The sequence below is a fragment of the Vulpes vulpes genome, chromosome 14, assembly GCF_048418805.1.
Source record: "Vulpes vulpes isolate BD-2025 chromosome 14, VulVul3, whole genome shotgun sequence".
NCBI lineage: Eukaryota > Metazoa > Chordata > Mammalia > Carnivora > Canidae > Vulpes > Vulpes vulpes.
In genome coordinates, this window is record NC_132793.1 from 22,601,630 (window position 1) to 22,622,842 (window position 21,213).

The 21,213-nt window shown below is 45.4% G+C and overlaps 1 protein-coding gene across 3 annotated transcripts; it reads right to left on the minus strand.

Moving 5' to 3' along the window:
* Positions 1–3,064: 3,064 nt before the first annotated feature.
* Positions 3,065–20,966, minus strand: AAR2 (AAR2 splicing factor). Of its 3 annotated transcripts, XM_072735932.1 has the most exons (5): positions 20,035–20,689; positions 19,331–19,592; positions 16,885–17,693; positions 13,953–14,182; positions 3,065–4,398 (listed from the first exon to the last, which is right to left on the minus strand). In XM_072735932.1, exons 3-5 carry the CDS (start codon positions 17,639–17,641, stop codon positions 4,231–4,233), a joined length of 1,155 nt encoding a protein of 384 aa, XP_072592033.1. In that variant the 5' UTR covers positions 17,642–17,693; positions 19,331–19,592; positions 20,035–20,689; the 3' UTR covers positions 3,065–4,230. The 3 variants fall into 3 exon arrangements, with proteins under 3 accessions (XP_072592033.1, XP_025865548.1, XP_025865547.1); XM_026009763.2 differs by lacking the exon at positions 19,331–19,592 and having other exon boundaries at positions 20,637–20,966; XM_026009762.2 differs by lacking the exon at positions 19,331–19,592 and having other exon boundaries at positions 20,035–20,698.
* Between the last annotated feature and the right edge of the window lie 247 nt (positions 20,967–21,213).

The following is a 21,213-nucleotide window of genomic DNA, read 5'->3' on the forward strand; positions in this document are numbered from 1 at the left end:
TTACCCTGCCTGGACTATCAATGTGCCTTATCCTGCTCTAGTTTTTTCTAGAGCATTTCTTACAACAATCTCTGTAACCTACTTTTTATGCCTGTTGTTTGCCCCTCCCCCCCAACGAGCGTAAGCTCACTGGGGCAGCACTTAGAAAGTACTGTTTGGATGAAGGAACAGAGCCCACTGCTGACTCCCTGTAACTTCTCCCATGGGTCCCAACTCCATACTTTGAAGGGCACAGAGACCTCCTCCTTCAAGACAGTTCTCTCAGCCTCTCTGCCTTTGTGGGAGGGCTCCACGTTTTTCTCCAACTGCTTCTCATGTGACAACTCCCTCTCCCCAAAATGTAACCCATCTGTCAGCATCCCTTTAGAAGTGTTGAATCCAGACTTGAGCCAGGTAACAAGTCTGGAGGGGACGCAGGAAAAATGGAGAAATCTGGGGAGGGAAGAAGATAAAGATCCAAGAAAGAAAGACCTGTGGAGTTTCACACAGCCATCTGACATTGGACTAAGAAGCCCCCTACTTCTCCTTTCTCCCACCAAACATTTTAACCACCAACCCCCAGGATCCCTGTTCTCCAGAGAAACCTAATGAGTTTATCCTGCTAAGCACCAGATTGAGGACACAGAACAAGAAGGCCAGCAGGTTGGGGACACACCTGCTCCCCCCACCAGCAGGGAACAGCTGACACTATTTCTGGCTCTCATTCCCCCATCTCAGTAGGGAGGCCAGTCCAGGGCAGGGGCCCAGGGTTGGGGGAGAATGAGCCAGCACCAGCATGGAGACGTGGGATACTCAAGGTAGAATGTTCTTGTGAAAACAAAGCCTGCCTGGGCCAGATGTATAGAACTCTGAGGCAAAGAAGTGCCCTGGTCAGTGGGGGATGGGAGAAGAACAGATCCACACTACCCCCAGTGTCAGCAGGTAGCTCAGGTGAGCTTCCCTACTCGGGTCTGCTACTCTGTTCTGCCTGTCTACTCTGTTCTGTCTGTCAGACCCAGCGGATGTGACGGAGCTGAGACTCAGTGCTAAGCCTAGGCACTCACCATGCATCTCCAGCCCCCATTGCAGCAGGGGACGGCATTTTGGTTGAGCCAGAGTCTGAGTAGTTGAAGAAACCAACATGTCACGGCGCCCTGGCAATATTAAATAATATTTACAAGGGGATGACGTTGGGAAAGTAATTATCGATGGTGAGAGGCAGTCGCTGCGGGGAACTCCTCTGCTGCTCAAGCGGTGAGAAATTAGACGGATGGGCTCAGATCAGCAAGGGTTGTCGTGGGGACAGTGGGAGTGGTTGGAGAGTTGCTACCTCTGCTGATTCTGTTAATAGGATAAAGCAGCCTTGGAAATAAGAGCCAGACCTCAGGAGGCCTGCATTTGAGGGGATTTGGAAATCAGGCCAGGTCCTGCCAATAGCTTCCCTTTTAGATGTGTTAGAACTGGAAGGAGCTTATAGGTCAGCAAGGCCACTGGTTCTCCATGTGCAAGGGTTCTGCCTTCCAGAAATACTCCAAGTAGTAATAATTAATTTGTTTTCACATTTTTTATTCATCAAAGACACATAGAGGCCTGCCAGCTGGGATATGCAAAAGACAGTGTCGATGTCACTCCAGCCCCAAACAAGAGACCTATTGGTTTTTCGTCAGCCCAGTCACGTCCAGTGCAAATGTAGTTTCCCTTTTGAAAACATTTAAAATCATACAATGGTCCACTTTTAAATACACGAGGGAGCATGAAGAATATATACATCAGAAACCCCAAATCCAAGCAAACTCTCTTATATGTAGTAGACTGAGGCCTGAAGAATGGAAGTGGCTTATGCTAAGTCACACAGCTGTCTGGTGACAGGACCCAGGCTCCATCTGGGAAGCAGGGAGGGGGGAAGGCTGTTGGGGTCATGCAAGGGCAGGGAGAGTGCGTCACAGTGGTGAATGCAGCAGGTACCATGGGGCTTGGGCTTGACTCTTGTCCTCAATCCTTTCCAGCTGTGGGACCGGGGCAGAATGACTGAAGTTCTCCGAGCCCATTTTCTTATCAGTAAAATGGTAAGAAGAATAGCACTTACCTCGAATTTTTGTGAGGATTAAGAGAAGTAACAGAACAGAGCACTTAGTAAATAGTAGTTACTTTTTCTTCACTCCTGTTTGTGTGGATGTTGGGGATAGCAGGTCTACATTATATAGACAGAAGACCAACAGTTTGAAAAAGAAGTCACATGACCCCACTGCTAGGTGCTGTCCCAACAATGCCAATGGGAGACAAATTCTGTCCCAGTGGAGATCTCGGCACTAAATCGCAGTGCTGTCACTTCTGGGTAGTTACTCAAAACTGAGTAGGTCTCAGGACCCAGGCCATATTCAGATTCATTGCCTCTGAATCCCTGTGGGGTGGGACTTGGGAATACACTTTAAAACATGATTACTGAAATATAATTTAATATAGCATAAAATTCACCATTTTAAGTGCACACTTTCAGTGGTTTTTAGTATATTCATAAGGTTGTACGATCTCATCACCACGAATTCCAGGGCCTTTCCATCACCTCAGAAAGCAAGCCCGTAGCCGTTGGCAGTCGACCCCATCCCCCACTCTCCCAGTCTCTGGCAACTACTAATTTCCCTTTCTGGATTTGTCCATTCTGGACAACCCACAGGAATGCACTCACATAACACAGGGTCTGTATCTGGCTCCGTCCATTCAGCACTATGTTTTCAGGGGTTCATCCATGTCATAGCATGGACCAGGAACTCATTCCTTTGGAATATGCACCTGTGATAAGCTCCCCAGGTAGCTGTGATGAGTGGGCTTCGAGAGGAAGAGAACAGTACATTCACACAAGGCCTAACTTCTGGTTATTATAGGGCTACACGGCCTCAGTCCCTCCTTCAGGTACACCTATCTCAGAGGCTCCACTGGTAACAGCAGGCAACGCTGGCTGCTTGCCTCGAGACCAAAGATGTTGGGCAGGGTCTCCTGGCGCTCAGCAGGGAGAAGTGGGTCTGTGGACAGTGGCCTGGCAGCTGAGGAGTAGGCAAATAAACTGCAAGAGACTCACACAAAGGGATTTAGTCTCAATTCAAAGACTTTAATGTACATTATGCTCTTGGAAAAATATCTCCAAGGAAACAAGTAGAACCGAAAGTCTTAACCAGCATGGATTCTCATTCAGAAAACTGGTGTTAGCCGTGGCCCTGGAAAAGAATGGTACAGTGACTCTGATCATAGTACAACAGTTTGTGGTCAGGGTGGCAGGACCTGTGTGTGATGGGCACACCCTCGGGACTGCAAGGGAAGGGAAGCATCATTACTTCTGTGGCTGACAGCTCTACAGCAGGACTGGAAAGATCTAGGTTGGCCAGGTCATCTCCTGAGCTCTGAATAAAGACACAGAGCTTCAATGGGGCCAAAGAAACCTATCTAGAGTAAGAACCTCTCTCTTTGTTGTTGAATCTCCAGTCACGGTGGCTCTGGTGAGGAATGGGGCCATATAGAAGGGGTGCGCAGTCCCACTTCTGGGTCTGAGACCTCAGAATGGAACAGATGGGAGGGACATGGCATCAGCAGGCCCCTGAGGTCAGGAGCCACAAGTCTTGGACAACTATCCACTCTGGTCAGGAGGAAGGGACTTAGACAGAGAAAGCAAAAGCTGAACACTTGTCAGACTCAACCCAACTGTCTTCTGGGTCCCCCTCTCCCCAGTCTGGAGCTCCTGAGTGGTCACATATCCGCCATGTTCTGTGATGTGTTCCCATTTAACAAGGGACAGGCAAAAATTCTAGTCCATCTCCCTAGCACCCTGTTTAACTTTTAAGTCATCAACCGATACACCAAACCTGTGTAGTCCAGGGTTTCTTGTTTTCTAACCATCCTATGGATTAAGCAAGCAATCAGTTTTCTAGGGCTACTGACTCACATTTTTTTCCCTGGGAAGGAAGCAGGGTGCTGCTGAGGCAGGTCTCTCCCGAGAGCTTCTCTAAGAGCCCATGTGGAATTTGGTCAGATCAGCTTCACGGCCAGGCTGATTGGAACTTATGAATGTGCCTTTGGGAGGCATATTGCCTCTCTGGCACTGAAGAAACTTATTTATTGGTGAAAGAGGGAATTCTGGCTCCATCTTTGCAGAATCTGGTAGGGCCACTGCCCTGCAGGTCCCAGAAGGAAGGCATGAATGGAGAGGCCAGGACTATAGCCGTGTGGGAAGGGGCCTCCCCTGGCTGGCAGTATTCCCAGTTAGCCAGTCTGTACACCTTCAGGGAGCTCCACCACCACTGGGGCGCAGTCCTCTGGCTCTGCCTCAAAGTCCCACCGAAACTTCTTGGTCAGGTGAGCTTGGAACTTTTCAGCTTTCTGCCTCAGGGTGGCATCCACGGCAACACTGCAGGCGGAGGAAAAGAAAACCTACAGAGAACAGAGGATAAGTCACTCCTGAGAACACAGAGGGGGCCAAGAAAGCTGTGGAAATTTCCTCATGGTGTTCAGCTCTCTGGGGCGGGTAGATCAGCTGCTGCTGGCACAGGCCCAAGACACCTGCTGTGCTCCCCCCAAACCGAGAAAGAAGGTCCAAACCCAGCTGAGTGGCTGGGGCAGGACTAGAATGGAAAATTACTCTTAGGCAGAGATGCCCCATTGAGAGTAAGGCCAATGGGGCCATCACCCTGGTCCAGTCCCCTGGGGAGCTCTCCTGGGCACCTGGGCAATAACTACACACCAGCTGGTACCAAAACAGTTTTGGAGGGCTTATAAGCTCTGCATCCCATCAAGTCCCAGGCCCTAGGCCAACGGGGCTGAACTGCTGCTCTAATCTACATGGGCCACAGGCTTACCAGTCAGAGGTTTCTATTCCCTTTGAAAGTTGTCTTTGATGTTCTTTTAAAATTGTGGTAACGGGCACCTGAGTGGCGGTTAAACGTCCAACTCTTGATTTTAGCTCAGGTTGCGATCTCGGGTTGTGAGATCGAGCTCTGCGTCAGGCTCCGTGTTGGACATGGAGCCTGCTTAGGATTCTCTTTCCCTCTCCCTCTGTCCCTCCCTCACTCTCTCTAAAAAAAAAAATAAAATTGTGGTAACATGTACATAACACAAAACCTACCATTTTAACCATTTTTAAAGGTACAATTCAGTGGTGTTAAATAAATTCACACTGCTATGCAGCCATTACCATCATCCATCTTCAGAATTTGTCTATCCTTCCCAACTGATACTTTCCCTTTGTACCCACCCTAACTTTGCATTTCCCCCTCCCCCCAGCCCCTGGAAACCTTTCATCAACAAGGGCAAGATCTGGTTTTTGTTATTATTATTATTTTTTAATAATAGCCATCCTAACGGGTGTGAACTGCTATCTCATTGTGGTTTTGATCTGCATTTCCCTAATGATAAGTGATGCTGAACATCTTTTCATGTAGATGCACTGGCCATTTCTATGTCTTCTCTGGAGAAATGTCTAAGTCTTTTTTTTTTTTTTTTTTTTTTTTTTAATTTATGATAGTCACAGAGAGAGAGAGAAAGAGAGGCAGAGACACAGGCAGAGGGAGAAACAGGCTCCATGCACCGGGAGCCCGACGTGGGACTTGATCCCGGGTCTCCAGAATCACGCCCCTGGCCAAAGGCAGGCACTAAACTGCTGCGCCACCCAGGGATCCCAAAATGTCTAAGTCTTTTGCCCATTTTTAGTCAGGTTTGTTGTTGTTATTGTAGTTCTTTGTATATTCTGAATATTAATCCCTTGTTTTGGTGTTCTTTTTAATTCAGTTTCATCTGACATAAACATGGGCAGGGGGCAGAGGCTAATTTTCTCTACATCTGACACTCCATTCCAGATTTTCCTGGATCCCAATCACCAATGAGCAAACTCATTATTCCTTCTCATACTGTTTTACTGTTTTCAAATTCAAAAAAGTTTCAGAGTATCCCCACAGATCCCCACAATGCTCTGGGGAGACACTCCAGAATACCTACTTTATGGAAATGTAGGCAAAGAGGAGTTAAATGACTGGATGAAAACTAGAAGGAAAGGAAGTAGTAGTTTCCCCCAGACCACCCCACAGACACAAGGCACAGGGTGGGGGAAACTTTGTTCCAAATCAGTCTCCTGCTGTAGCTTGCCTGCAGATCACCATGGAAGGAATCTGGGCTCTAGGGGCCCTCACCCAACAAAGTTAACAGGTGTACTCTACAGCTGATTCCAGGGGTACTTGCTTCTCCACTGTCTGTTAGCAGGAGTGAAGCTCATTTCAGTGGTCTTTGTTTGGAGTCATTTTGTTGGGGTGGTAGCACAGACATAAGTGAGAAGTGGGGGTTACAGAATTTGGTTTCATCAACTTGGGAATCGACTAAATACAGGAGCGGGAAGCACAGCCACAACAAAACAGCAGATCAATAACTAATTAGAGGGGTTGTGTGAGCTCGGTGGCAAGAGGGCAGCAGGGAAGCCGGCTGCATGTCTGTACGCAGCTAATGGAGCTTGCCCTGGAGTGTGAATGTGGAGCCCAGCTGAACTCTGGGGAGGGGCCCCATACCAGAAGCAGAGAAACCTTGTTTCAAACAGCATTAATTTCAGAGGCCCTGCATACCCCAGAGTCTGTCCCAAGGTCCTGGGGAGCCTGCTGGCTGAATCTGTAAACTGTAAAAGCCTCTTCCTGTTCCCCTCCTTACACAGTAAATTGTATCCCTCTCTACAGAGCCCTGCCTCTCCAGCCATGATGAGCAGCTGCCAAACAAGCTCTACGGTCTCTCTGTGCCTCTACACACATGCTTTTTCCTCTGCTTAGAACACCCTTCTATCCCTGCTTTCACCTTCTTAACCTACTAATTTCTACTAGTGATTCGTGTTCAGCTGAGACATCAGCTCCTTTAGGATGTTTTCCCAGACCAAGGATGGAACAGGTGTTCCTTTATGCTCCTCCAGCGCCCAAGGTTACCACAAACATAGCCTCAATCTCAGTTAGGTAACAGTCCATTTACTGTTGAGCTCTCCCAAGAGACAAGGAGCAACTCCAAACCAGTGACTCTTTCTCCTACTATATATTACACTCCTGGCACAGAGTCTGGCATAAAGGACCCTTTAGGTGTTTACTGAGCAAAAGAATGAAGAAGACCATAAACTCTATGAAAATCCATTTTTGGTTCACTTTTGCACAAGTCCTTGGGACCAAATAATTCCTCAATAATTATGTGATGGTGCTGAACAAAAGAAAGGTCTCATCCTGGAGAGGAGGTGGCCCCTTGCATACCACCAGCTCACAAGCCACTTCTTTAAGACAGGCCTCTTACAAAAGCCCAGGCTGAAAAGTTTCAGCCTTTGGTCCCCTAGCACCGGGCCTGAACTTCCCTCATGGCATTTCTTACACTGTGCTTGTATCACAGTGATCTGTGCTCCTCAAGAGTAGAGAATGAGTCCTTTTTTATCAACATGTCCCACATAGCATATCGCCCAGAGCCTGGCATAGAGTTAGGCCCCACAGGAAGCTCACTGAACAGATATGAATGAGATGAGATGCAGGGACTGCCCTGCATTTGGCAATGGCCAGGAGTAACAGGTCTAAACAGGCTGGGCTCATACTCATCACTCATCCTTCCCACACCCTCAAACAATGCCTGGAAGTAAAATCAACCAGAGCAGGTATAACAGAAACCTTCTGTCTGAAAAATAGGGCTTCTAATTTAAAAAGTGCTTTGTCCTTTTTAAAGAACTTGTCGATTTAATCTTTACTACAAGTCTGGGTACTATAAACCTGGGAGGTAAGAGGACAGGAAATTACTATTCCCACTGTGCAGATGAGAATGGTGATAAAGGCTGAGCAAGTAATAAATGTTAAGCAAGAGCAGGTCCAAGTAGGGAAATCTAAACCCTTTGTCCCTACCAAGACCTTCTTTTTGTCTCAACACAGATTTAATATATTCATCATATTTTCAGCACTGTCCTGTGGAGAGCCAGGGGGCTTGGAGACTACGTGCTTCTGGAACTGTCCCCTCTGTGGGCCTCCAGGACCCACAGCATAGTCCAGGTTGACTTTTATTAAAAAAGCAACTTTATTGAGGTATAACTTACATACAACTAAACTCACCCATTTTATGTGCTCGATTCTTCTGGACAAATGTGAACACCCATGCAAACATTATATGATATAATTAAGACAGATATTAGTTTTCTTTTGATATTCAGTTTTATGACTCTGAGGCTCACATACCATCACAATCAGGATGCTGAACAGTCTCATCACTCCAAGAAATTCCCTTGTGCTGCTGCTTAGTGGTCAAAAGCTCCCCTTACCCAAGCCTCTGGCATCCAGTGATCTATTTTTGTCCCTACAGTCCACAAACTTGACATTTTAAAAACCCATAATTCAGAAAAGGAGATATATAGACATTACCTAGTTTTCAAGCAGTAATTTACTTTGATTCTTTTTGTTGTTTTTGTTAAGATTTTATTTATTTATTCATGAGAGACACAGAAAGAGAGGCATAGACATAGGCAGAGGGAGAATCAGGCTCCCTGTGGGGAGTCCAATGTGGGACTCAATCCCAGGACCCGGGGATCATGACCTGAGCCAAAGGCAGATGCTCAACCACTGAGCCACCCACGTGCCCCAATTCTCTTGTTTTTAGATTAATTTTATGGCTTCTTCAGAAAATTTGGTAATGATCTATTTATTTTACTTATTAAAGTGAAATCAAGTAAACACTTCTTAATATCACTGAGAAATCAATCATCTTAATATCAGAAGATTAATCCTGGATATTTTAAAAATACTTTTGAAAGAAGACATCAACATTTCATAAACAACTGTATTTCTCTAAAACTAAAAGCATATGGGGCGCCTGGTTGTCTCAGGTGGTTAAGCATCTGCCTTCGACTCAGGTCATGATCCCATGGTCCTGGAATGGGGCTAGCCCTGCATCAGGCTCCTTGCTCAGCAGGAAGCCTGCTTCTCCCTCTCCCTGCCACTCTCCCTGCTTATGTTTCTGTCAAATAAATAAATTTAAAAAAAACAAAACCCTACAACTAAAAGCATACCCCTTGGGTATTTTTCTTTAAATATAGAAAAAAGTATTAATATTTCTATCATTAAGTCTGTATACTTTAAGATTGTAAATTACTTTAATCAGAAACGTGAAAGCCTTCTTTTAAACCCAAGTTAAATAAATTGAGTTCAGCCAGGTCACCTTGAGAAATTCAAAATATCAAGGTAGGTAGCTGAGTCACTATCTCATCCTATTTTTTGGACAAAAAAGATGAAATTTCCTAATTTTTTCAATTCCCAAATGATTATACAACTTAGAATGAAACTAGCCAGAGGTAGAACATTCTATTTCCACTTGCAGAAGAAAGTGGTGTTAAACAAAACTATAATTTCACAATGATTACCAGGAGAGTAACAAGCAGCAGGAATCATGTCTTCTGAGGTCAATTTAAAGAATTTGGGATGTTTCATCTGGGAATAATAAATTGGAGCCCACCACAGACTTCAGAATCAACTCAACCTTGCCATCCACTAGTTCTGGTGATCTTGGGCAAAATCACGTGACCTCTCTGATCCTGTTTCCTCACTGTAAAGTGAGATTATATATGTAACTCTAAGCACTATAGTGAGGGCTAAATGAGATAATGTACACGATAACTATGTAAAGAAGATAGCTGATGGCAGAAAATGTGTGAGTAGGTAGGTGAAACTGATTATGGCAGGTGTTATGCTAAAAACCCTTCCATCAAGAGGTAAAGATGGGACATTGGCATTTAGAATATTGGCAAGAAATGAAGCTGGAAAGCATAGATGGCCTATTGTGACTAAAAGTATTTTTAAAAATAGGTTACGTGACTATAGGCCTAAATGCTATGCAATCAGCAACGAGAATCCTTATTTTGTACAGAACTCACTTTCTAACATACTATTAAATTCAGATTATCCTTTCATTGGTTTTAAACAAATTATGGTGACTCAAGTTGCTTTTAATAAAAGAAAAAACTGTATCTATTTTTGTAAAACAAATAATTTTTATTCAAGCTAAATCCATGGGATTTATAAAAACCAGTGACATCTATTCAAAAGGGCCTCTAATGGCAGAGGCCATTACATGGCTAATTTTATACTAGCTAATGTGGCAGCCTTTAAGTGCTTACACATACAAACACACCAGTCCCTCTCCATGGGTAGTAGCCATTTAAGCTCCTAAGTAAGAAAGCCAGTTCCACTTACTTGACTACCTGGGGGCAGAGCAGGCGGCTGGCTGAGGAAGGCTTTTATGGGCTGATTCATTCACTCACACACACCCTGAGTGAGTGCCTCCGTGTGGGGTGGGGGGACTGGATTCTCACTGCCAAGATGGTACCAACGTTAACTCTCCATTAAAAAAAAAAACATTTTTTTTGTAATATCCTTTTCTACATTGTGCCTGTTGAAATCTGTCATCGTTCTAGCACTTGCTTAAACGCCTCCTTCACAGTCACTCATGATCCTCTATCTTCTCAAATTGCAACCCGAGTCTGAATTAACCAATTCCTTTTTGGTGCTTATAATGTCCTTTGATCAGACTGCAGCATTTACACCTGTCATATTAGGGGCATCTATCTACACTACCACAGAAATTATGTACTCTAGTCATCTAAAAACACCCAATAATACAACGTGAGAGAAATGCTAGGATCAACTAGGTGTTGAAAATAACCAGATGAACAACAAAACAGGCTCTGGGTAAAAGTTCATGGCTTAGTGGGGAAGGAGGCAGACAATGTAGACATTTCAGCAGGCAGAGACTGTGTAATATAATAGTGACAAGTCCAAAGTAGGCTAATAGTATGGAAAGGAGAGAGATCGGGAATGGCTTCCGAGAGAGGGATACCTTAAGGGCATCTTGTAGAATGAACAAGTTCACACCAGGCAGAACAAAAATCATGTTCAGTTAAGAAGGAATGAAACTGGCATAAAGTTTCAGTCGTGCCAAATGAAAAAGTTCTAGAGAACTGCTGTGCTTATAGTTACCAGTACTGTACACTTAAAAATATGTTAAGAGAATAGGGCTCATGTTATGTGCTAATTTTTACCATGATTTAAAAGGGGTGGTGGTCGTATGTGTCTGGTTGGCTCAGCAGGTTAGAGAAGCATCCAATTCTTGGTTTTGTCTCAGGTCATGGTCTCAGGGTTGTGGGATGGAGCCCTGAGTAGGGCTCTGCGCTTTGTGCAGAGTTTGCTTGAGATCTGCTCTCTTCCTCTGCCCCCACCCCTGCTTGTGCTTTCAATCTCTCTAAAATAAATAAATAAAAATTAAAAAAAAAGGGGGGGCTTGAAATAGCATAGCATGTCTGGGAACTTTGTAAGGAGAACACTACTACTAGAATTGACAGGGGAAAATAAGGAGAGATAGAAGTTGGAGGACAGATCAGGAACCAGATCAGAATGGGCCTTATGATCTATGTTTGGGCTTTTAACTTTCTAGGTGATGAGGAAGTATACAGAAAAATAGTATCAGATCTGCATTTCAGAGCAATTCAGGTGGCAGCATGGAGACAGGTGGACCGCCATGGGTGGGCACAGGAGCTGACAAACAGATGCAGTCTAGCTGGGACTAAGAAGGTCTCAGGGCCTGTGTCAGGTAAACGGTATCAGAGCAGATCATCTTCTCAACAATGCTGTCTGGAGTGACCTGGTAAATCCATTTGTTTACTTTCCTACCAACATATAAGTTGCAAATCAGGGGTTCTATCTTGTTCACAGCCATATTTCCAGTCCTACAACAGGCCCTTGAATCTAGTAAGATGGTCAGCAAATCCCTGGTAAATCAATGAATAAATCTCTCGGAGGGCAGGAACCCTGACCAACATATGGATCCCTCAACACTTTCAGGAGAATGTTGTATATAAAGATAGATTGCTCAAAAATATATGCTGATATATTTTTTTTAAAGGCACGTGTCCGGGGATCCCTGGGTGGCTCAGTAGTCTGGCACCTGCCTTTGGTCCAGGGCGTGATCTTGGAGTCCCGGGAGGGAGCCTGCTTCTCCCTCTGCCTGTGTCTCTGCCTCTCTCTCTCTCTGTCTATCATGAATGAATAAATAAAATCTTTAAAAAAATAAAGGCACGTGTCCTGGATTTTTCCAAATAATGACATCAAATTTTCTTGGTGAAAAGTCCAAAGACAGAATTCTTCCAACTGTCAGTCTGTACACCCTACCTGGGCATTCAGTGATCCAGCTGGGCCCTCTCAGCTTCAGAAATCACTGCTGGCAACAGCATCAACAATCAGAGCTCAGCTGTCGGTCAGCTCTGTTAACAATGGTCAGGACAGGGCAGCCCCAGTGGCGCAGCGGTTTAGTGCCGCCTGCAGCCCGGGGCGTGATCCTGGAGACCCTGGATCAAATCCCATGTCAGGCTGTCTGTATGATGCCTGCTTCTCCCTCTGCCTGTGTCTCTGCCTCTCTGTCTGTCTCTATGAATAAATAAATAAAAAATATTAAAAAAAAAAAAAATGGTCAGGACAGCCAATGACACAGTATGGCCCTCCTATATCTGTATGACAGTATTAACACACATCATAAGGGGAGCACATCATTTCCACGGGCTGCTGCCAGAGGCTAGTTAGCAAGCTACTGACCCCTCCATCCCTCATCTGTTACTAGCTCATGTAACCCAGGAACTTGATGGGGGACAGAGGGCAGGATTTCCTCCTTCAGAGGAAAGATAAAGGGATTTAATTTCTCTGTTATGTCAAGAAACAATAAAAGAGCAATTTTATAACTCTTCTGAAGTGGAACACTCCTGGCTCAAACAACTGGTTCCCATGGTCTCCAACTGCCAGAGTTTTAAGTCAGCTGCCTACTTACAGGGATTCTTCCAACAGTATATTGTTTGTAGAAAAGTGTTCCATACCTCTGAGACATAAGCCCTTGGTGATGTCTCCATTGATGTCAATCAAGAATCTTTACTGGGGGAATCTATATTATATTCAGTACATAGGAGCATAAACACAAGCCTGAGTTCAAATCCTGACTCTGCCACTTATCAGCTGTGTGACCTTACATAAATGACTTAACCTTCCTGAGTCCCAATGTTCTCATTTGTAAATAGGAAATCATCCTCCCTTGCCTTGAAGGATTCCAGGGAGATTAAATGAGGGAACCCAAGTAGCATGGTAAATATAATGCCTGCTACTCCATAGGCATTTACTGGATGTGTTTGTTCCTTCTCTCAGCCCAGGTGTGAGTGGTAGGTCAGTGAACAGCCACCTTTGAAGGAGCAGGCCTCATAGTAGTCTCACACACAGGGAGAAAAAAGCAGCTCATGGAACACAAAGTATGGAAAGTGACAGCTTGCAGCTTTTGCCTTTTCGACACTTGAGAAAGTTACAAAACGTGAGTGACAGAGGCTGTCCCAAGAACATAAAGGAAGCTAATCTATTTGCAAAGGGAGGAAATAGCACAGGATGAAGATTGTAAGTTGTTTGAAGCTTCTTCCCTAATTACCACTCATAATGAAAATTTAATTGCCAAGTTAAAAGCAAATTTCACTTTTTCTGTCAGAGAATCTCTGCAGAAACTGGCACGTTTTGTTTGAACAGGAAATCAAAGTTACTTTAATGCTTAAATGAGATCTAAGGAGCTGCAGATGTTTCCCTGGAAATAACAAGCTTCAACACTCTGTCCTACTGGGTTATACCAACTTATGGTTACAGGGAGAAAGAAAAAAAAAAAGTGTTTTGAGCTGAATAACTCATAGAGGAGGAAGTTATTCAAATGCCAAGGACCCCACTGCGTGGCACTCTCAGAGCAAGGCAGGGAGACAGTGGTATAGAGAGAGGGTCTTTGGCATCAAGAAACTTACAACTGAGGAGAGTGAACCAGGAAACACAGTGAGGTCAGGAAACTGAAACAAAAAAGTGAAAGTAACCCTCCTGAAGGTGCTTTCACACATCCTTGTCTTAATTTTGATCCACATGGGTGTTAGCCAAAAGACTGCTCACCTGTAAGGTGCTGGTGAGGAAGTTATCCTGGGAGACAATGTCCACAAAGAAGTCGGCAGGGATCTCGCCAAGCTGGTGGTACAGGATGGAGATGAGGTTGATGTAGAGGGTGTGGTGCTTCATCATGGCTTCTTCTGACCGGCACAGGAGATTCAGGAGACGCTTCCAGTGCTCAAATGCCTCATACACATTCCCCAGGAGGAAGCACACAAAGGCAAACTGGAGTTCACCTGAAAGGTGCAGAGACGAGAATGATCATGAGAGAGCACAGTGCCAGCTGACTCTACAAGACCACCGATTCTACTGGACCTCAGTAATGGGTGGTGGCCTTTTATCCTGACACTCCTGCAGAACACCCCCTGCTAGGTGGGGTTTTCCATTGAGCACAAGCTCAGTAAAATTTTGTTGAACAGCTATAAACTCAAGCCACAAAAAACTAAACTGTGGTTTTATAAAATCAGACTGCAAAAGAAGAGATATACCTAGTATTTGCCTGGCACTTCAAAAGTTTAAAAAATGTGTCCATGAATATTATGCCAGGTGGATCCTAAACTTGGCTGCCTATCAGAATTACTAGGAGAGCTTGTTAAAGATAAAGCTGCCCAAGCCTCACCCACAGAGATCCTGGTTGAGGACAGATGATGGAGCCTCTTAGTATCTGTAGCTCTAAAAAGCTTCCTGGGTGATTCTGATCCAGATGGTCTCTGTTCCAGGGCCAGGGAAATGCTACACTACACCATGTAATCCTTAGCCCAAATCCACAAGGTGTTCAGGAAAGGTATTTTTCTCATTTTACAGATGAGGTCAAGGATCTTACCCAAGGTCACACATCTAATGCTTGGTAATAAGAACAATGGAAAGATAAAACAGAATTCCTATTGGGCAAGAGAAGAGCCTCCCAGAAGAGGAAAATTTGAGTACTTGTTCCAGGCTTAGCCGGCCAGCCAAAATCATTTGCATTTGTTTAACCACAAGGCTCTGTGATTTAACCTCTATGAATAGCTTGGTGGCTAATAGCATGACCTCTGAAACCAAACTACCTGAGTTCAAATATCGGCTCTACTCTTCAGAGATGTATGACCTTGGGCAAGTTATTCAATCTGTTTATACCTCTATTTTCTTATTTGAGGCCCATGGATAAGATTAAATGAATCAATATATTTCACATAAAGTATTTAGAATAATGCCTGGCACAAAGAAACATTCATTACTTATTATTATTCCCACATTTCCACCAGATGCCTGTCTGAAACAGAGACCCAATGATCCAGAAGCCACTGTCCTTGGGAAAGCAACTGGGTCTCTGGTTGCCAAGATACACTATTGTGGATCAGAGACATTCTCTCTGGCTTCAAATTTAAGGAGGGCTTCTGTATCTATCATACCTATACATGGGCCATAAGGAGAACAGATGCACTCAACACTAAGTGCTCTTTAAATGCATGGTGTTTGATCTCTGTCACCTTCAGAGACATGAACAACTAGTTCTCTATTCCTAGGCTTGTGCAACTAAGTTTGTCTAGCTGCCTGATCCAGATATACTGGATGTTTGACGTTTGACTGACATTTTCAAGATATTGTCAAATTTTCTTTGTATGATAGAGGTTAATGATTTGCTTCTACTGGGGGCTTTACTTTACCTGGTTAGTTTGTGAAAATATGAGCTTAGTCTCTGAATTTAGGGCATTTACTTAAATTCATGCATTTCTGGCCCACTCTAAAATTAAGTTAGGAGATCAGAAATAATTTCAAAGAGCTGTCAGGAAGATACAAAGTTATCCCTGCAACAGACCTTTCACCAGATTACTTTGAAGAACTAAAATGTTTAAGAATTAGAAAACAGGATTTCTGTTCATTTTTAAGTCAGAATTTCAAGTGTTACTTATTAAATGATAATACAGTATAATGCATGAAGATGCACCCATTAAAATGTGCCCTTTTATCAGAGTCAATGATATAAAGGGCCCTATATTCAAATTTCTCACTGATCTTTCAACAGAAAAATATGCAAATACCTGGAAAATTTGTGTAAGAAAAAATATAAATAGCTGTTAAAGATGTAATGAATATTTGCTGTCACTAGTAATCAAAGAAATATACACTGAAATATCATTCTCCAACTATCCGGTTGGAAGAAGCCTTTGCTAAATTGCCATTTCAGAGGTGACGGGCTACCGCCTCACCCTGGCAACACACATGCACTGATTCAACAATTTCAACTCTTAATGTATGTATAAGTACATACAAGGATGTTCATTAGATGACACAACAGGGAAAATAGGGACATCTTAAAGGTCCATCAACAGGGGACTAAAGGGAAACACATAGAAATACAGAGAAGAAACCACAATGAAGCATTGCACATGGATACAAGATGAAAAATAAATACAGCCAAATGTAAAAAATGGTTATTTCTAGGTGGTGGGAATTGGGAGTGAATTTTTGTTTTATTTCTATGATGACCATATATTATTTTTGCAATAAGGGAGACAAGTAACAATAAAAACAGTAATAATTTTTTAAAATAAATCACTATCCTGGTCTAAGCCAGAGACCAACACTTTGAATCAGGAGCAAACTAAGGAGGCAGATGGGAGGTTGGGAAGCCCTGGGCTCTGGTCTCACTTTGACCACATAGTTGACCATATCCTTTCCCTCTGTGAAACTCAATCTGTAAAATGGGCTGGGCCATATCATGGTTGCCAAACAAAGGATGGGCTGCATCAGGTTCACCTATGGTGCTAGGTTATTATTTAGAGAGACAGATACTGCTGGGGCCCCACTCCAGATCTCTTGAATTAATCTCCAGTAGGACTGGGCATGATTGCTTCTTAGCCAAATTTAGGAAACACTGGACTAGATTCCCTAAGGTGTACTCTCTACTATACACCCATCCCTTGGCCCACTCCCAAAGAATCTCGTTCCTCCTCACCAAGCACATCCTGGGGGCTGCTGGGGAACTGCTTGCTAAGCATAGTTTCCAGGGCGTAGCTTAGGTCCATGCTGTGCCTGGTTATCTCTGCTGGTGTGGCACCTGCCGGGAACATCTGTGTGGGCAGCTCTGAGAAGCGGATCTCTGTCCCAGCTCTGGGCTTCATCTCTGGCAGCCGGGCTAGGCCCTCCTGGTAGCTTTTGCACTCAGTGCCACAGCGAGGTAGATTCTGCTCCACCCGGTCCTTGGTGTGCTTCATGGAGAGCACAGGAAGCACCTCTGAGAAGGCACAGATCTGGCGGCTCTCAGGCTGCAGCTTCTCCATTGTGGCCTCACTGATAAAGCTGGTGAGTGAGATCCACTTTTTGAGTGTGGCATATGGGTAAGGTCCCAGGAACTGGTCCAGCTCCTGGAGGTTGGCCCTCATGGCCTCCACCTCAGCCTCTGGGGCTGGGGACAGGTCCACCTCTTCTCGGACTGCATTCCAGCGCAGGACGATCAGCCCCCGCTGCTGTAGACTAAGGAAGAAGCCCATACGAGGCCCCACCTCCCTGGGATTTGCCTTGTCCACAGAACTATAGTGGAGGAAGTGGATGCCTGGTGGGATCATCTTCACGCCCCGGAACTTGGGCCCCACCTCCCATGAGTTGTAGTCAATGCCAAACTCTGTCCCCTTGGGCATATTCAGGATGACCACAGTGGCCCCTTCAAAGAAGAGGCGCTTGGCAAGCTCAGGATCCATCTGCATGGCAGCCATGGGACCAGTGCTTGGTGACCAAAAAGAGAACCCCTCCTGTCTTCCAAAACAACTGAAAAAGAAAGAAATCAGAGTTAATTGGAACTTCAGGAAAGATGCTTCATTTGCTGAGGATTCTACATGTGCCAGATTGAATCAGATCCTTGACATAATTATCTCCCTTAATCCTCACAATACTGTATCGATTTTACTGATGAGGAAAATAAGACTCAGAGAAGATTTTGTGTTCTGGTTTACCAAGAAAGAACACTCATTGCACAGCTGGAAAGACATAGAGGAGAAGTGACAGGCTCAAAGTCACACAAGGTCACACAAATTAGAACCTGGGTACCCTGTCCTCCAGGTCAGTGTTCTTCACACTGTCCACTCAGGATCTGCTCTCAGATCTCTCTCTTACAACAGAGGAGGAAAGTGGGGAAAGCCTGGGTGGGCTAGTCAAAACTACAACTGTGCCTAGGCTGTCTCACACTATAACTCTGTCTAAACCGTATCACTGAAGAGTCCCAAGGAGTTGAGAAGGATGATTAAATTCAGCATATACCCAGTTTCCCAAAAGCCTCCAGACATGGACAGAAGGTGGAAAGTGGGTGCTCAGCATCTAAAATTTACAAAATGTCTGGGAAGTGGTGAACTTTTCAACCACAAACCTCTTCTCCTTTTACACATAAAAAGGAAACCCAGGGAGTGAAACAATTTCCCAAAAGGCCCAAAGTCATGGCAACTCTGGACTCCTTGCCCAGAATGGATTCAGGTGGCATGGCTGGCCTAGGATCAGTATTTAGAAGAGAAAGAGCAAGAACACTTATTTTACCCATCTCTGAACTATCCACAGGGACATACTGATAAAACGTGTAGGCAGGCAGACACTGCCTAGGTGGTATTTATAGGATGGTTCCAACACGAACTAATTTAATCCAAACAATTATCTAACCTTCTGGTCCCAAGACGCTTACCTATTCAATTCAACAAATAATCCCTGTGGAGGGTCTGGCACACCCGAGCTGTGCCAGATCTCTGCCTGAAACAACGATCTGTGAAACCTCCACGGAGTAGGACAGTCACTGCTGCCTCTAGGCACTTCCAACCCAGCCGGAGGTACAAAGAAGACCCCCAAATTTCACAAACAGAAGAACCAGCTACTGTTTAATTTTTCTTACTCTTTTTATGTTAAGCAAGCAAAACAAAAACAGTGACAAAAGGAAGACCAGCCTGTTTCCAAAAATGTTAAGGGTGTATTTTATCATCTTAACGCCAAACAACAAATGACTCTCACTCTAAATAAATCAGTTGTTTTATTTTTCCCCTCCGACTGCAAGTCGAAACTCATTAATGGGTTAAGAAATCAATTTAGAGAGTCTCAACCAGCATTAATTTTTTAATGAAAAGAATTTTTAAAAATTTTTTTTTAATTTGTATTTATTTATGATAGTCACAGAGAGAGAAAGAGAGAGAGGCAGAGACATAGGGAGAGGGAGAAGCAGGCTCCATGCACTGGGAGCCTGATGTGGGATTCCATCTCGGGTCTCCAGGATCGCGCCCTGGGCCAAACGCAGGTGCCAAACCGCTGCGCCACCCAGGGATCCCTGAAAAGAATTTTTTAAAAAGCGCATGATGAATAATAAAGATAACTGTCTTCTGAAGTTTTGTGGGTTCGTATGGATACTTGGTTATGAGATAAAATGTATTTACCGTAGGCTGCAGTCAAAAAAAGCCTGAAAGCCACTGCTCTAAATAATTTGCATCATCATCTTCTTATTCCCAACCCTGAATTCAGAAGGCACTTAATAAATACTTGCTAAAGGAAGAACTGTTGCATTTAGAATAACTGTTCATCAACTGGTCATTTTCCCTTGTGGGATCTGTGTGTTCCCTCCTTGATAATGACATTCCTTTACTTCAATCCCACCAGCCACAATTCTCTTCATTGTATCTTCAACAGCTGGCACAGGGCCTGGCACAGAGAAAAATGCCCTGTAATGCAAAAAGTCACATCCATCTGCTTCTTGCCACCACCCCCTTACTCCAAGTCACCTATCCCTCACCCAAAGTGTCACCCCTCCAATCTGCTCCCCATCCAACAGCCAGAGTGAATGAACTTTTCAAAGTGCCAACCTAGGCATGTCACCCCCCACACTTAATGCCATGTGAACGGCTTCTCTTCTGGCTCCTGAAAAACCAGAATTCTTACCACGACCTGCAAGACCTGCACGGCCAAGGCTGCCCGGCCCCTCCCAACTTCTTCCGAGGTTTCTTACCTTGCACATCCCCCACCCCCACCCCACCCCCGGGGAGCTCGCTGTTCCAGCCACGCTGGCCTCTTTCAAACCCTCAAGCAGGAGGCTCCCTGAATAGAAAACCCTTCCCTCCCCTCGTCCTCAGATCATTTTTCTAACCTTAGCTCCACAGTCACTTCCTCAGCAAAGCCTGCCCGACCCGGGGTTAGGTCAGGTATCCTGGGAGGCACTCTCCGGGCACCTGGTACCTTTCCGTTTCAGGCACCAGGCTGCAATTTTGCATACGTTTAATAGAGGGCTGTCACCTCCGTGGGAGTTGGGTCTTTCTGCGGCGCTAGCACATACTAGATGCTTGACGAGCATTTATTCAATAAAAACGTGATATCCGCTTTGTGGATGAGACAAAGGGGGTCGGTTCCGGCAAAACATGTTACCCGAAATTACAGTCGGACAGAACCATATTGGGCGCCGCCAAGGAGTCTCCGGGCCCGCAAGTTCTCAAGTGAGGAAAAAACGCTGGGTTACCCCGGGTGCCCCACGAAGTACTGGCGACGGGGTCTCTGGTGACGGTTTCTCAGGGGAAAAGGCCTGCGGAGCCACCGGGGTCCCACCACCGGCCCACAGGGCGGGGCGCGGGCGTCCGGGCGAGGCGCCCCACTTCAGGGCACTCCATGATCCCGAGCCGGGAAAAGGGTGGCTTGGCCTGGCCACACAGACGGCGAAAACATGGACGGTCAAACAGGCCCGGAGGCCGCACTCACCAGCTTCGGGCTCTACCCGGCTCTCCCGCGCCGCGGCTACGCACCGGAAGTCCTCGTGCTTTGGCTCGGAAAGGGGCGACCGGGAAAGCGGCCCGGCGGAACTCTGGTCTCGGGAGGAACGGTCCGCGCCTGGAAGTCCCCCCCCCCTCCCCCCCCCCCCCCCCCCCCCGCCATGTTGCCTTTTGCTACTTTTTAAGTTACACGTGTGAACTCCTGAACCATGGATAACAACTTTCACCCAACTGGGCATATCCTGCTCCAGAAACACATCCACCAGCCCTGGTCCTTTGGTCTCCATCAGTCGCGGTCCCTGAAGCCGGGGTCAAGATCATGGCTGCCTGGTAGCCACAGTCAAGATGCTCAATCATGGTCCAGGTCCGCCAGTTTCTACCTGAGTGTCACTACTGGCCCCGTATCACCCAATTGCAGCTTCCAAACCACACTCAGTCCGAGAGAAGATTGTCAGAAACCCAGTATGCGGGGCAGAGAAGAAGCAGTCTTCAGCAACGGTGGCCACCATGTGGGTCCCCCACCCCCCCAACCATAATCATCCAGGGTCCTCAGGCCGTGGCTGGAG